Here is a 17,549-nt window from a genome sequence, read left to right on the forward strand (position 1 = left end):
AAATGTCAGAATATAGTTTTATATTGGGATAAATATCATTACATTGGTTAGTTTGGTTTGAATTGTTATCTTTTTTTTTTTTTTTTTTTTTTTAATGTTGATGTTTATAAACTATATGGACAAAAGTATTGGGACACATCATGTCTACAGCTGTAACATTCATGATGACTTAAGATAAAAACATCAATATTTCCTTAAGTTTAATGGGGGATTATTCCTCTTAAGTGAAATGTGAAGAAAGTAGATGGTTTGTTGTGGTAGAAAATTATTATATAGTCAGAGCACGAAAATTTAAATTTAGAAGTAGGACATTTAAAATCGTAGCCATGGATGAAAAAAAAAAAAAAAATCAATGTTGACAGAAATTCAGTCAAAACCATCTGACACAATTTGGAAACAAAGATAATAATTTAAACCAAATTAAACAATACAATGACATTTATCACAATGTAAAACTATATTATAACATTAGTCATTACTGTTTTGTATCCCAGACCCCAGTTAGAAAAGAAACACCTGAATGCAACATGTCCACATACTTTTGTCCATATACTGTATTTTTATTCTCCAGTTATTATTACTTTTTCTGTAACTGTTGTGATGTGACAAAAACAAGAATGTTCTTTTCACTTTCCACACAAACTACAGACCTTCCACTTCTCTTTCTGTGAAGGATGGTGTAATCTAAAACTAAATATGATCAGTTTTTGGGCAGAAAACACCGACAGTTTATGACTAACCTGACTGTTTTAATTCCTCCTTCCACAGGTCAGCAGTCAGTGTGTTCAGTTATTTGGAGGAATGTATTTTTTTTTAATGCATTGGAGGTGAATTTTTTTGTGCATTCTTTTTAACTAATATCTTGCCAGTATAACCTTCATATCCGCAGTAGACTTTGCATGACTTATTAGAATAAATGTATATTATCAGTGACAAAAGAATGTCACGCAAGACCAATTAATGTTAGCCTCAAAGCATAATTGCACAAAAAAAAAAAGTCCTATTTTAGAAAACTGCATAAACTTAAACAGCAGTATTTGGAGAGTAAAGTTATGCAGATATCACAATTTGGCCAAAACTATGACTTTAATGGTAATTCTGCTATGAGGCTAAGTTAGCCACATAGCCTAGCTAACAATGAGTAAAGTGACTGTGCATCAGTCTACGCATTAAAAACTGGTATTAGACCCAAAATATCCCGTTAGCATCCTGCAGGTTCCATATCGTCACATTATCAAATTATTCACATCATTATTCGTGACAAAAGATTGTAAGTTAAAGGTTAAAATATGATTCTTTTGGGAAATGCAGTCTCTGGATTTTACCTATCACATTAGCATTAGCAATTAGCATTAGCAATTAGCATTAGCAATTAGCAATTAGCGTACCTTTTGACGACGTAGGAGCCATGTTTAAAGCTGCCTTCAGGTGCTATCGGGAACATGAGCTTTTCCATAGTGAATTCGAAATCACACATGCGTTGTGTTCAGGTATTTTTGTTGTCGTTGTAAAATGAATAATGGCTGACACACAATTTCTCGTGACCTGCTACTTGGGTCAAAGAATTTTGAGCGTGTTAATTCATAGGATATAGCTTTTTTTTTCTTTTACAAATTGTGTATGCTATAAATGTGCAAAATCATCAGCTACCAGAAGCAGAACGTTAACAGAAGCATGGTTCAAAAGTGATTTCATCACGGCAGCTTGTGGATCAAAATGTTTTCCCAGTTCTCAGTGGAAAATACGACGTGAGGGGGCGTTCATGTGCAGTTTTTGAGTTTGTACTTAGTATTTACCATGATTCCCATAGCACGTGAAGGCAGCATCAGCCCAGTTCAGACCCAGCTGTGGTCTGCAGTGTTCTGACACCTGCTGGTTCTCTGTGTGGTCTACACACTAACAAGTCAGGTTTCAGGCTTTTAGTGTCTGGAGATAATTAGAAGCATCTTAAAATAGAAATGAGGACAATAGTGGTGAATAATTTCTACAGTTGTGCTTCTGGCAGGTGGAAAGGTGGACTAGAGGAGCTGGTGTCACCTCTGAAGAAAGAGAAAACAGGAACTATGAAGATGAGAAACAGATGAGGGTCACATGTGAACTACAGCCCATAAATACTAGAAGAGATAAACCGTATTTAATACATAATATAGTAGATAGTAATATAATAGATAGATATGAAATAGATAGTGATATAAGAGATGAGCCGTTCAAAGCAGGATCGGAGCGTCCCGACTCGACAGGAAACATCTTCATCAAAAAAAAAAGAAACAAACTGTGCTATTTTATTTCTAAAAATATCATTTTTATTTTCCATAAATAATGTTTTTTCTTCATTTATTTTTGGATCATAAACACAGGCCAGAATCTTAAGGCAGATGAAGACGGTCTGCATGAATGTACAGAGAATAAAAACAAAGTGTGAAAACGCTCTATAAATGTTAGTTCACTATAACATGGACTGAAGGGTTAACGCAGATGTTCTTCACTGACGTAGATTAAAAACAAACCATCAGAGCCAAAGACTGAAAGCTCCAGTCAGGCTCATAACAGAACGTCTGTAGTGTAAGAAAAGTACAAAAACTGGTCCAGAGTGAGAGCCAGGTCTGATTCGCCGTCATGTACGGAATGATGTCACAGTGATGATGTCACTTGTTCCAGCCAATCACCTCGTAGAACAGGGCTTTGAGCTGCCGAGCCTCGTAGGTGACGGTGTTTTTACCGATGTGAATGTGACTCTCCTCCAGCGGCTGCTCGATGATGGCCGGAACCTCCTTCCCGTACACTATGGAGCAGAACGCATGTTAAAATAAGAGAATAAGTAGTTCAAATAAGGATCCTGAACGTGCTCATGTAAAGTTTCTGTCGTTTTTATGTCTTAAATATACCCTTCAGTTGTGTTATCAGACATAAAACACTCCAACTGGACAAACAGGATATTGCATAAACATCTTGGTGGATGATTCTAACAAATACTGACATTTTGTACAATAATGTTAAAACCAGACACATATGTATTTATACTTAAGATAAGATAAGATAAGATATTCCTTTATTGATCCCACAATGGGGAAATTCACAGTGTTGTTAGCAGCATAAAAAAAAACATACACAGACATACACATACACATAAAAACAGTCATATAAATTTGAATAAAAAAGTGTTTAAAAGGAGAGTGCAAATATTGTTCGATATGATGTAGTGCAAACGGTTATAAATATAAAAAATATATATATAATATATATATAAATTATAAAATACGGATTGAATAACATAAGTGGAGTGGAGGGAGGGTTGTTATTACACATTGTGCATTGATCTAATAATAATCTCTAATAAACTTTAAATATCCCATAACATCATGTTATAGGACGTAATAACACTAGTTAAGAAAATAACCAGTTATGATGCTAAAGAACCTCATTAACCCTTTCATGCATGAATTATGAGAACATTAATCAAATTTTTTTTCTTTATTCCTCTTTGGGCCTTAAAAAAAACAATGCAATTAACTTTTTTTTTTTACATTTTTTTTATGAAGCTATTTTTCATGGAGTTGCAAAACTGTCCACTCAGCTGGACACCATGTGTTTAATTTTTGAAGCAAAGAAACATGTATTTACTGACATACTGAGTGAAAACTATAAAATAAAACATTAAATGCTGCTCATTTGATGTTTTCTCACATTTTAACATACACTACAAACAAAAAGTTATGGATATTTTAAATTTTTGGACTATGTTTTTTCAGTTGGGATTCTTACACAATGCTTTTTACTTTTTTGTGTGAAATGAATTGAAACACATTTTTTTAATGACCAGACACAGTTTTATTGACAAATGGCAAAAATGACAAAAAAAGACAAAAAAAAAAGAAATATCCTTAACTTTTTGTTTGTAGTGTACTCTAATACTAGTCATTACTCACTTCATGGACATAATATGCCAAAAAAACACAAAAACAACTTTTGTTGTTAATTACAGTCTAATAACAAGGAACTGATTTCCACTCAAACATGTTAGATCAGGTTTATCTACAACAGCACAGTTACAGTAATGGTCTGAATGTCAGTGTATTATGGGATGGTGCATAAGTGTCCACTGTGTCGGCTGATCTGGAACTAAAACAATAAAACCCATGAATATACAAGAGAACAGCTGGAGAAGAACTGACCACTGGAGTGACCACTGGAGTGACCAGTATGCATGAAAGGGTTAAATACTGAAATCCCATCTCCTTCTCACCTAAAAACCAAAAATCTGTGAATATGTAAATAGAGTTCATTTATAAAGTTTAAGGTATCTCATGAAATTCCATTTTCAGTGTCAGTGCTGCATTCAAATCTGTAAAGTAGATACTGAATGGCTGCAAACTCTGCTGTAGATGCTTTAAAGTCAGAAACAGATGAATTCAGTCGATAGGATCATACAGCGTTATGTCATTTACGCCTTTATTTCACTCGTTTTATGGAGAGTAGAGGGAATGTGTAACCTGTTTTAGCTGCATCAGAGAGACGGGTTTATTTTTTGTTGTAAAACCCTGTTTGTTATGTGTTTACTTTGATAATTTTGTTTAATCTACAGTAGTTAACTCCAGTATCATTAACAGAGTCATGTATGAAGGTGAACAGAGTAGAATTTGCCTGCGTAATATGTTCATTCAACCATCGATTCATCAATAAAACCATTTAAACAGATCGTCGCTCTCATGTTCTTTGTGTTAAATATCCTCAAAGTCTGAAAGGAAGTGTCAGTTTATTTTATTGTATTTATTTATCCTATTTGTATTATACGGTGTGTGTCTAAATGTATGTTGATTCGGATTGCTCTTCAACTGAGTCTTCCTCGGTCAGAAGGAACAGACAAACTCCAATGATACAGTTCTGAGGTTTAATGAGGCTGAAGAAATGGGAGCAGGTACATGGGAAGCGATGCTGGTACAGGTATTGGTTGAATGATTGAGTTGGTGGATATATGTGTGTAAGTGTGTGAATGTTTGTGTGTGTGTGTGGTTATCTGCAACAGACAAGGAACAAAGGAAATGTATCAGTAACAAAGCGCTTACACATTACACTGGAATGCAGTATAAACATCAGTAACAGAGCGCTTTACACATTACACTGAAATGCAGTATAACAAACCTGCAGTAACATAAAGAATCCCACAGAGGGCACTCTAACATCACGTATGCTCAATGCCATATAAACAGACCGGCAGTAGCATGGCGAATCCCACAGAGGGCACTCTAACACCAATTACGGTCATAGGCTTAAATAGCGTGATTAACTAAACGGTAAAAAGATGCCACACGAGCTAAATAAACAGTGAATAAAGACAAATACTGGTCAATAATAGGTTACTGACAGAGTATAGTCATCCACTAGATACTTTGGAGCGCACGAGGAGCACTGCGGCAGGCCTTAGCGGTAGCATTAGCAACTGAAACCACAGGTACAACTTCACTATCTAACCCCCAGAAATAACACGCCTTTCATGCAAAATACTCTACTTACATCTTAAGGACGCACACGGTGGTTATACATTCAGGATTAAGAAGAATTATGACAGGATGTCAATTTCTGCTCTGTGGATGCTGCTGTCCTGCCGGACCAAAATGAAAGTAGCATACGCAACCACGAGTGAGCAGAACTGCAAGTCAAACAGATGCATCCTGGGTAACGTAGTCCTCCATCAGGGACTGGACTTTTAACACTATTTGTTAGCTCTATTTATTATTGTGACTTCTATTTTATGTTCCTACTCTGGTTTTTATCCCAGAGACTTTGTGTTTGTGTTTCCCTCATGTTTTTTATTGTTTTATTGTGTTTTGTTTTTATTTATCTTGATCTTATTTTATGTTATCTTATTAGTGAAGGGTGGAACACTGAGCACTTTCTTGTCTTGACACTCGCCCACATACCTGCCTGTCAGGTTCAGTGTGTGTTTTGTAATGGAAAACCAAATGCAATCAGGTTTTTTGCAAAACAAATCTATCCACGGGTATAAATAAAGTAACCCTGAACCCTGATTTATGAACTACACAGGACAAAGTTATTTAGCAACATCCCAACTTTAGTGAAGGGTGATGTGGACCAAGGTTCCAGTAGTTTTGGATTTTTCATTCTAGTTTAGTTTTATTTAGTTTGGACTTTTTTTCTCTAATTCAGTTCATTTTAATTCGTTTTTAGAGCAGGTTTGATAGTTTTTGTTAGTTTTCATTTTTTTTCTAAATGCTTAGTTGTAGTTTAGTTCAGTTGTAGTTCAGTTGTAGTTCAGTTGTAGTTTAGTTGTAGTTTAGTTGTAGTTCAGTTGTAGTTTAGTTGTAGTTCAGTTGTAGTTTAGTTCAGTTGTAGTTTAGTTGTAGTTCAGTTATAGTTCAGTTGTAGTTCAGTTGTAGTTCAGTTGTAGTTCAGTTTTAGTTCAGTTGTAGTTCAGTTGTAGTTTAGTTCAGTTGTAGTTTAGTTGTAGTTCAGTTGTAGTTTAGTTGTAGTTTAGTTGTAGTTCAGTTGTAGTTCAGTTGTAGTTCAGTTGTAGTTTAGTTGTAGTTCAGTTGTAGTTCAGTTGTAGTTCAGTTTTAGTTCAGTTGTAGTTCAGTTGTAGTTTAGTTCAGTTGTAGTTTAGTTGTAGTTTAGTTGTAGTTCAGTTGTAGTTTAGTTGTAGTTCAGTTGTAGTTCAGTTGTAGTTCAGTTGTAGTTTAGTTGTAGTTTAGTTGTAGTTCAGTTGTAGTTTAGTTGTAGTTCAGTTGTAGTTCAGTTGTAGTTTAGTTGTAGTTTAGTTGTAGTTTAGTTGTAGTTCAGTTGTAGTTCAGTTGTAGTTCAGTGGTCTCTTTTCTCTTCTTCTCTGTGCTCCTATTCAAATCAATCCCAGACAGGACTCTGCTGCTTTAGTCTCCATGTTTCCAGGTAGAGTGGGGACCAGAAGACGACTGGAAACCACAAGTGAACACAAGTGACGGAGCAAAAAGTGTCGTATGGAGACAGCACAGAAAACTGAGAGAGACAAAGAAATCCATTGAACATCAATCTGACATTGACAAAGACCAAAACCAAGGGAATTGGATCCAGAATTTGTATCTGTTTTAGTTAGTTTAGTAAACACACAATACAGTTTCAGTTAGTTATCATTTTTTTATTTTAATTATAGTTTATATTTATTTCAGTTAACGAAAATGTTTTTACAATTCTAGTTTTGATCATTTTGTTAGTTTTCTTTAACGATAATAAAGTTTTTTTTTTTTTTTTACTTTATTCAAAATTTTGTTTTGCTTAATTCAAGATTTTTTGCTTATTTTAAGAGTTTGTTTGTTTGGGTTTTTTTTATTAATTCAAGATTTTTTTTCCTTGTTTTTTTCTTTTAATTATAGTTTTAATTTATTTCAGTTAACAAAAATGTTTTTTTTCAATTGTAGTTTTGATTATTTCGTTAGTGTTGGAAACCCAGTGATGGATTGTGAAGTGTCGTCTGGTGCCGCTAGCTAAAACTAACAGAGCAAAATAAATTCGATTTCGTATCAATCCGACATTGACAAAGACGAAAACGAAAACGAAGGGAATTTGATCCAGAATTTTTATCCGTTTTAGTTAGTTTTGTAAACACACAATACAGTTTCAGTTAGTTATCATTTTTTCTTTTAATTCTAGTTTTTATTTATTTCAGTTAATGAAAATGTTTTTTCAATTCTAGTTTTTGTCATTTCGTTAGTTTTCGTTAACGATAACCTTGACGTGGACATGAATAAATAAACGCTGGTTGTCAAATACAGGCTGGAAAAACCACACTGATACCTTTCAGGTGTCTGTCACATCATGGGACCAGTTTAGTATGTGTGTGTGTGTGTGTGTGTGTGTGTGTGTGTGTGTGTGTGTGTGTGTATGTGTGTGTGTGTGTGTATGTGTGTGTGTATGTGTGTGTGTGTGTGTGTGTGTGTGTGTGTATGTGTGTGTGTGTGTGTGTGTGTGTGTGTATGTGTGTGTGTGTGTGTATGTGTGTGGGTGTGTGGGTGTGTGTGTGTGTATGTGTGTGTGTGTGTGTGTGTGTATGTGTGTGTGTGTGTGTATGTGTGTGTGTGTGTATGTGTGTGTGTGTGTGTGTGTATGTGTGTGTGTGTGTGTGTATGTGTGTGTGTGTGTGTGTTATGTGTGTGTGTAGGTGTGTATGTGTGTGTGTATGTGTGTGTGTGTGTGTGTGTGTGTGTATGTGTGTGTGTGTGTGTGTGTGTGTATGTGTGTGTGTGTGTGTGTGTGTAGGTGTGTATGTGTGTGTGTGTGTGTGTGTGTGTGTGTGTGTGTGTGTATGTGTGTGTGGTGTGTGTGTGTGTGTGTGTGTGTGTGGTGTGTGTGTCTTACCCTCACAGTGCTCCAGGAACTGGATACACTCCTGGACCACGGCGTCCCTCAGCATGACCAAGTGTTTGGACATGTTCTCCAGCAGAGACAGGAAACAGCGCTTGGCATAGAACCATGTGTCTGTTCCCAGCTACACACACACACACACACACACACACACACACACACACACACACACTTTCAGTTACATGTTGCAGGATGACACCGTTACAACCCCTTTCATGTTAACAAACCCTGACCAAAAGCCTAAACTACGGTGGCCCAGAGGTGCAACAGCCCAAAAAATTATCCACTATATATTTTTAAATATCTTTATTTTTAGCGCACCGACCTCCACTTCCCATGGGTTACATCGTTAGCATTAGCCACATTAGCTGAAGGCCTTAAAAATTTTCAGCCTATGCTTTTATTTTTTGTGGTGGCCTTAATTTTAAAGCAAGAGACTTTTGGGTAAACAGCGCCCCCATTATTGGAAAGATGGATGATGTTTTTTTTTTCTTATAGTGGATAATTTTTCGGGCTGTTCTCTTTTTTTCTTATAGTGGATAATTTTTTGGGCTGTTCTCTTTTTTTTCTTATAGTGGATAATTTTTTGGGCTGTTCTCTTTTTTTCTTATAGTGGATAATTTTTTGGGGGCTGTTCTCTTTTTTTTTTCTTATAGTGGATAATTTTTTGGGGCCGTTGCACCTCTGTTCCACCACACTAAACTCCAGTGTGTCGGTTCTATTTGAACGTTTCCTTTGGTCCTCCTGAACCAGTCTGCGGTCCGGTTTGGTCCTCCTGAACCCGTCTGCGGTCCGGTTTGGTCCTCCTGAACCCGTCTGCGGTCCGGTTTGGTCCTCCTGAACCCGTCTGCGGTCCAGTTTGGTCCTCCTGAACCAGTCTGCGGTCCAGTTTGGTCCTCCTGAACCAGTCTGCGGTCCAGTTTGGTCCTCCTGAACCAGTCTGAGGTCCAGTTTGGTCCTCCTGAACCAGTCTGTGGTCCAGTTTGGTCCTCCTGAACCAGTCTGAGGTCCAGTTTGGTCCTCCTGAACCAGTCTGCGGTCCAGTTTGGTCCTCCTGAACCAGTCTGCGGTCCGGTTGTGAGCCCTTGCTGTGCTGCTGTGTCTCAGCCTTCACATTCCTGTCCGCCTCCCTGTTTGTCTGTGAATGGACTGACTGTTGTGGTTGTGGCGGCTTGTGTTGTCAGCTGGAGTTCAGTGGACTCAGCTGCAGACCGGGTCAAAGACTCCAGTGAGAGTCAGAGGGAGGTTTTGGCTCAGGAAGAAACATATTTATGACACTTTAATGCTTTTGATGAATTTATTCCTCTGTTTAATCCTTATGCCCTCCTCAAATTTACTACCATCTGGTTACCTTTGTGGCAAAACTGTAAATGCACAAAAAACTGCTACAAAATTATCACACATCAATACTTTTTTGCCCGTTTTTTTTCAGCCCTGCTCAAAACTGTCAAACATTCAACAATTTTCAGGATTTTTAACCCTTTAAATTCCAGTTTAATGATTTGAATTCTGAATGATTTATAACAAAAAACTCCACAAATAATTTAATATTTATAATACAATATGAAAGTTGAATGTTTGGTAGTTTTGAGCAGGGCTAAAGTTGTTTAAGAGATTTATGAAAAAAAGCGAAAGAAGAAATATATTGATGTATGATGATTTTATAGCAGTTTTTTGTTGGTGTACATTTTTGCCACAAAGGTAACCAAAGGGTGAGAAATGCATGGGGTATGAAACACATGTAAGAGTAAAAGGGGCGGCCATGGCTCAGATGGTAGTCCAATAATCGAAGGGTTGGCGGTTCGAATCCCGCTCCATGTGCTGTTGTGTCCTTGGGCAAGACCTCCTCACCCTCCTTGCCTCCAGTGCTGCTACTCACACTGGTGTATGAATGTGTGTGAATGTTTGGTGGTGGTCTGAGGGGCCGTAGGCGCAGACTGGCAGCCACGCTACTGTCAGTCTGCCCCAGGACAGCTGTGGCTACAGATGTAGTTTAACACCACCAGAGGGAGGATGTGAGAGTGAATGAATAATGGATCCATTGTACGCGCTATAAGTATGTGTTAATAGAAAAGCGCTACATAAATGTAATCCATTATTATTATATTAAAAGATTTCTAAATATAACTAAAAAGAAAAGTTCTTGCCAAATTTCATGTCAAGAGCTGCAACACAGCCAAATAAAGAAAAAGAAAAAAGAAAAATATGCAAAAATGCCAGAGGAGGAGCTGAGGGTTCAGTTTTGGACCTTTGGTCTGTTCTTTACTTGAACATGTGTTGGAGGTGCTGTGATATTTACGGCCTGTTTGGGGTAAACCTGCTGTGATCAGCTGTTCTAACCCTTCAATAATCAACACACCTTCTTATTGTAAGGCTCCAGACTCTTGATGACGCGAGAGATGCCGAAGTCGTAGTTCCCCTTTGCACAGTACAGCGTTCTGAAAGACGAACAAAACAGTGTCAGAATGTTGGGCATAATGTCTTTCATAAACGCTTTTAGAGCTACTACAGAAACCACTCAGATCCCCTGATCCACTTTAACTTTGTCTTGTCTTTTGTTTATTTTATTAATTTAACTCCTCAGGTCCTCGACTCCTCATCCCTTCTACAGAACTCCAGAAATCCTGCAGTGCAACAAGGTTTTAAGTGTTATTTTTTTCCAGCTGGAACTCACCCGATCACCAGGTTAACGATGCAGAGGTGAAACACCTTCTTATCAGGGTCGTCGTAGGAGATCTGCTCCTCCTCTTTCTCAATCTTCCTCATGAGTTCCTCAGCCTGGAGGACGACAAGAGGAGGAAACAGGGGAAAGAAAATCAAATTACACTTTACTCACAAATAAAAAGAAGGATAGTTTACCATTTAAATATCCTGAGAGTATACATTTACAGGTAAATACAAGCTCACATGAAAAACTGAAAATCATTGGCATTTTCAGCATTTTAACGCACTTTTAATCCTCTTTCACATGGTTACAAAAGTAAATCATTTCAATGGGATGAACCTTTTTTTTGCATGACTGTTCAGTATTTTAACATTAACAGGATTTTACTTCAACTGAAAGTAAAAGTCATTCTCATTATACGTATTAAATGCTTGCTTCTTTGTTTTTACCTCTTCGTTCTGGCTGGTCATGATGTAGGACACACACAGGTTGGCCAGGACCACAGCGCTGACGTTCAGGATCTAGAGTCACAAACATATTTTATACAGATTTAATCCAAACAGAAAGGAAAAAACAAACCTATTTCATATAGTAAAAGTGATCAACACGATACTTGGACCAGGTACGAACTTCAGTACTTTAATGGTACCAGTCAAATGTCTTAGACACCGCTGACAATTAAAAAAAAAAAAAAAAAGTCTTCATATTCTCTAAACAGACAACTTCAAGTCAAGGTATATAGGTTTATTTCTTAATGTTTTAATGTTAAAAAATGCTTGAAGTGGATCATATTGAAATAAAAAAAACAGACAGACTGAAACAGACAAAACCACTGAGGTAAACGGGTTTATAAAAATGTCAGGGCATTGAATATATAAACAAACATGACTGTTATCAACCTGTATAATATGTTCAATGTATTTAATTGTATAGAATGATAATATCACCTCACTGTCCACCTGTATAACATGTCCATAATCTGTATATTATGTCTGTACGACTCACATATATCCATTATTATGTCTATTAACATATTCATTGGATTTTAATATTGTATAATGTAATGTTTATTAATCTGTATTTTATAATCCTTATGGTATATTTATAGCACCCCAAAAATCTATCCTATATTTATGTATATAGCATCTACCGATTGCACTTCTGGTTAGATACTTATACATCTGTAATGACAATAAAGTTGAATCTAATCTAATAAAAGTAAACATTTGTACCATAACACAGTTTCTTTGCTTTAAAATGTAAAATTGGTAGAAAAAACTTTTGTTTAGGAAATACTGAAGCCAAGGCCTGAATACCAGCGTTGGAACATTGTGACTGACATCTAGACGTGCACCATATTTTTACATTTAGGAACAAAACTTCTCCAGGGCATGAAAAACTATGTCACTCCTATCAAATAAAAATCTGTGCCTTGATCAAAAGCCTTCACCCAGATTTATCGTGACTCTGCATCTGGTAAAATGACAACATTTGGGATGCAGAAACAACACCACTGCAAACAGTCAAACAAACAGAAGGAAATGGCACACAACATCTGCAGAGCAGCAGCAGCGAGAAGTCCATAAAACATGCACAGATGTGAAAACACTGCAGAGCTCTTCAGGGGGTTTACCGAGGGTTTGCACTTGCACGGACACTCCTGAATATTACACTGCTCCACCTGGACACAAACACAGGTTTAGTCCTGACCTCATGCTTTCTCCGTCATTACTGAAGTCTAACTAACTCTCAGACTGGTCTGCGTCTCCACTGGTTTGTGTGTTCGGTCGTGGTTTCAGACCGGCCTTTGTGACACACTCACATTATCGTAGTGCTTCTTGACGATGGGTTCGTAGAAGCCGATGGCCTCTTTGTATTTGTTCTGCATGAAGAGCACGTGGGCCACGTTCAGTTTCCAGGTGTCGTCTTCGTTGCACACCTCCACTGATTTGCGGAAAATCTTCTCCACCATCTGGAAGTTCTCCCGGTTCCAGTAGATCTTGGCCTGAGCCATGAGGACCACGATGTACCTGAGGTGACAACCATTCACCAGTGACTCAGTCTGTTCATTTGAAAACAGTTTCTCTAACATTTAACTTTACAGGAGCTGATTTTTCCATGTTGGGACTGTAGTTAGTTCTAAATTGTAAATGTATTATCTCCTACATAGATACACTTACATTACATTTATGCATTTGGCAGACGCTTTTTTCCAAAGCAACTTACAAGTGGAGGATTAACAATTAAGCTACAGAAAGGAACTCTTGAAAAGAGACCAGTGGTTAGGAAAAGCAGGGGTTCTAGAAGGGTGAGGGTGTAGAAGTGGAGACAAGTGCAGAAGGACATAGAAGAGGGCATGGGGTAGGAAAGGGCAGGAAAACGGTAGGACAGGAGGTACTTTCTGAAGAGCTGGGTCTTCAAGAGCTTCTGAAGATAGACAGGTTCTAGATAATGGGTTTTAAAGCCCTTGCTGTTTTTCATGGCCTTATATAGTTGGTCTTGTGTTATGTTGTGTATGTCTGTGTCCTCACTTCTCCTGCATCAGGTCATAGTCCTGCAGGGCTTTCTTCTGTCCTTCATCGTCTCGGGCCAGTCGAGCCTCCTGCACCTGAGAGAGGAAAAACAAATGCATTCAGCCACGAGCTACAGAACACCAAGCTACACCTGAACACACATGCTTCCACTTCCACTGAATCTGTTTATAACATCAGAACATACACAGAGTCCACATACATATAAAGACAAAGGGATTCTACAAATACACAAGTGTCTGTTGTGACTGAATGAGGTGTGCAAAGCTGCAGAGATGAGTAAATGAATGACCTGCTTGGCCAGTTTACGGAGCTGCTCCGTCAGTTTGCCGTTCATCTCGTCAAGCTTCCTAAAAGCCTGTGAAATAAGAAAACAAGACAGACATGAAGGCGATACGTGTTAATTAGTCAGCACTTTGACAGGAATGCGATGTGACTTTCTATCTTTACTTTTCTTGTTGTTCTGACGTTTCAGTTAACCCATAAAGACCCAGAACTATTTTTTGTGGTGATGTGCAGATGAATTTCTCTCTACATGTAACCATTACCAAGTTATTTCTTATCATTTCAATCATTATAATTTTATCCTTTGCATTTTTTCAGTGTAAATCAGGTATTTTCCTACATTTAATTTACTAATAGAGTAAATATGCATAAAATCTCAGAGTAAATTCAAAGGTTATTATACCTAAACAGAGAAAACTGAAAAAAACATGACTATTTCAGCAAATTACATCATTAATTCTACATAAAAACAACCATTGTAGTGTTCAGTTTTGCAGAAGGCGATGGTGTTGAGAAATGGGATTTTACCTCAATTATTTACATGTATTGTTAGAATTAGTGGCTCAGCAGTTATTAAACATCTTATATCTGTAAATGCTTTTAGGTCTTTGAGGGTTAACTGAAAATTTTTGCTGTTTCCACTGTCACTGTGCTGCTGTCATTTTTTCTTTTTTTTATTGTTTTACAAAGTTAACAATAAATTGAAGAATTGAGAAAATAATACAGACAATGTTGCAGCTTTTATCTGTTGTTACTGTACCTCCTCTGGTGCTGTCTGGCAGGTGAGCAAGGCATCAAGAAACTCATACATGTACTGAAAAGAAAAATGCAAAACTTTAATATTTTACATATCATAGCAGTATTTTAAACTGAGGGAGATTTACAATAGTACAAATCAATGAACAGTTGGATCTTTTTACATCGGTGTTTTTCAACCTTGGGGTCGGGACCCCATGTGGGGTCGCCTGGAATCCAAATGGGGTCACCTGAAATTTCTAGTAATTGATTAATTGATAAACTGAGTAATTTATTGATTAATAAACTTACTAATAAAAAAATCTATGGTGAGTTGAGAGAGACAATCACAATCCATAAGAGACATGACAAACTGAAGCTGAAACTGCAGCACTATGGTTCTGTTTGTGTCAAATGTTCATTGTGGTCAGTTTCAGATGCTGCAGCTCTTTCATAATTCATAGTTTGAGTTATTGTTTTTTTCAGTATTAATTTGCAGCCTCGTAAATACCAAGGAAAATAAAATTCTCCCTTTGTGCAGTAATCTACACCTGGATTTACTGCCTCCGTCCACAATAATATACATTATACAGACTAAATGTCCTCTAACTTTAACATTTATTTTCAACATAGCATAGCAAACTATTACATGATCAAAAACAAATTAATTTCAGCAAAAAAAAAAAAAAAGTCTCCGTTTTGAATGTCTGCGGTCACCAGAAATTTGTGATGTTCAAATGGGGTCACGAGTCAAAAAAGGTTGGAAACCACTGTTTTACATGGTTAAGATCAAATAAAGATAAGCATTAAGATGTAATAATGATATAATAAAGCAGATTTACTTCAAGCTAAGTTTGGTCTGAAACATCAACATGTGAACAGGGTTCTGACTCACCGGAGACAGGAACTTGTAGGTGAGATGAGCGTTTTCTGCCAGGACGTCAGCTGCCAGGTCAAAATACTGACAGAGAGAGAGAGAGAGAGAGAGAAAACCCAGCTGAGACAGTAATACTATTTTAATTAAAGACCCACGGTCCTCTGCGTGTTCAGCTTTTTCCACTAAGACTCAAACCACAGGAGGTCAGATCTACAGGTCAGATTTAGAGACTGTCACTGGTCTCAGTGGAAAATGCTGAAGTGAGAGGTTTTGTTGGAGAACGTGATGATGTGAGCTCTACAGGGCCCAGGGATAAAAATAAATGAATAAATAAAATAAAAAAATATGCTATTTCAGATCTGAATGAACATGTTAAACATCAGTTTATTGGTTCTACTGGATAAAATTACAACTTTTATCAAGGGATCTTATCTTAATATTATTGGTGATAATATTATAATGAAACAGGATTTTTTCTTTCGTCTTTAGGGTTTATTTTGTTTATGTTTTCAGCTAAAACACTTACAAAATGTCAAAAATGTATTGCTGTTTTATTTAATTTTACTCAGTGTATATAATTTTGGAGATTGTTTGTCCAGTTCTAATCATTAAGAGGAATTTAGAAACACAGTTAACCTAATCTTTTTTCTTCAAATTTCACTCAGGTTCTAAAATCACCTTAAACTTTCCTAATTTCATTGTACACACAATGACGATAAAGGCTATTCTGAAGAAGAAAGATAAGGTAAGGTAAGGTAAGGTAAGGTAAGGTAAGATAAGGTAAGAAAAGATAAGATAAGGTAAGATAAGATAAGATAAGATAAGATAAGATAAGATAAGATAAGATAAGATAAGATGTATGGTCATTGTATAGTCACCTATACAACAAAATTGGGAAAGCAACTACAGAAAAGTGCATTAAAATAATAATAATGACAATAATAAGTGCATTATCTCACTACAGTAGAACCTTTCAGTGGCTGTGACATAACAAACAGCAGGTGAACATCCTCAGAGTTAAATCTGTTGGAAGCAGCAACATGCAATGACTTTGTTACGGACCAAATTATGATGATGACGACTGGAGCATCTCCAAAACTCTAAGTCTGATTGAATGTTTCTGGTAACACACTGACTGTGAATACATCCCTCATAAACCCACCGTCTGTACAGACCCTGAATGCTGCTGCCATCACGGGTCATACATCGCGTTACGAAGCGTACCTCGTGTTTGCAGTAAAGCAGCAGCAGGTTTCCGAATGTGACGGGAGGGAAGGAGGGCTGCTGCAGAAGGAAGGCCAGCTTCTCAAAACCCTCCGACGGCTTTGTGTCCATGTTCACCAGAGCCTGGTTGTGGAGCGTCACTGGGTCCAGCTCCTGCGGAAACACACAAACGTTACACTTTAGGACAATGAAAACTACGGTAAAGGGCTAATGCAGTCAGATGTAAAGGGGAGATTCATACGATAACATACGACCTGAGCTGCTGATTGAGAATCTGACAGATGGGGTGTTTTATCAGAGCTGGTTTAAGTGTTTGGACCCTGAAGTGAACCTCTGGTTTGGATCATAACTTTGTTTTAATATTGTCCATTTGTTTGTCAAAGCTTTTATCTGACACATGCATCATTCTTCTTCATAAATGATGCTGTTTCATAGCTGCTTCTCATCCAATACAGTGCTTGTTGTGTCTTACATGAAAGAACCGTTTATTCATTCCTGTCATTATTATTCCCTAAATCTATAAATCAATATTTCGAGGTTTTTTTTTTTAACCCATAAAGACCCAGTGCTACTTTAGTGTCACCTCCAAAATAGTTTTTTCTCTATATTTGACTTTTCTTAAGTGATTTATCATCATTTATTATAATATTATCCCATGTATTTTGTCTTTTTTCAATGTATATCATGTCTTTTCTTATATTTAATTCAATGATCATGTAGATGTTCATTAAAGCTCAGATTTAAGTTGAGGTTTATTATATCAGAAACAGAGAAAACTGAAGAAAAAGTTACTTTTTCAGCTAAATTTATCATTAACTGAAGTTAAACCCAGTGTCCTCATCCACTGTCATTGATCCAACTCCATGGGTTTTACTGGTAAATC

General features: G+C 36.9%; 1 protein-coding gene across 1 annotated transcript in view; it reads right to left on the reverse strand.

Annotated features, from left to right (window-relative positions):
• Window positions 1-2,275: 2,275 nt before the first annotated feature.
• The window catches only part of LOC115424582 (tetratricopeptide repeat protein 30A-like), a 37,743-nt gene continuing 22,469 nt past the window's right edge, over window positions 2,276-17,549 (reverse strand). The window contains exons 9-19 of the mRNA XM_030141939.1: window positions 16,667-16,819; window positions 15,461-15,526; window positions 14,591-14,644; window positions 13,838-13,903; window positions 13,546-13,622; window positions 12,837-13,044; window positions 11,464-11,535; window positions 11,024-11,127; window positions 10,709-10,787; window positions 8,344-8,473; window positions 2,276-2,782 (exon numbers count right to left, since the gene is read on the reverse strand). Coding sequence (XP_029997799.1) covers window positions 2,646-2,782; window positions 8,344-8,473; window positions 10,709-10,787; window positions 11,024-11,127; window positions 11,464-11,535; window positions 12,837-13,044; window positions 13,546-13,622; window positions 13,838-13,903; window positions 14,591-14,644; window positions 15,461-15,526; window positions 16,667-16,819 — 1,146 coding nt within the window. The 3' untranslated portion in view covers window positions 2,276-2,645. The remainder of the gene's footprint in view (window positions 2,783-8,343; window positions 8,474-10,708; window positions 10,788-11,023; window positions 11,128-11,463; window positions 11,536-12,836; window positions 13,045-13,545; window positions 13,623-13,837; window positions 13,904-14,590; window positions 14,645-15,460; window positions 15,527-16,666; window positions 16,820-17,549) is intronic.

The sequence above is a fragment of the Sphaeramia orbicularis genome, chromosome 8, assembly GCF_902148855.1.
Source record: "Sphaeramia orbicularis chromosome 8, fSphaOr1.1, whole genome shotgun sequence".
NCBI classification, from domain to species: Eukaryota; Metazoa; Chordata; class Actinopteri; order Kurtiformes; family Apogonidae; genus Sphaeramia; species Sphaeramia orbicularis.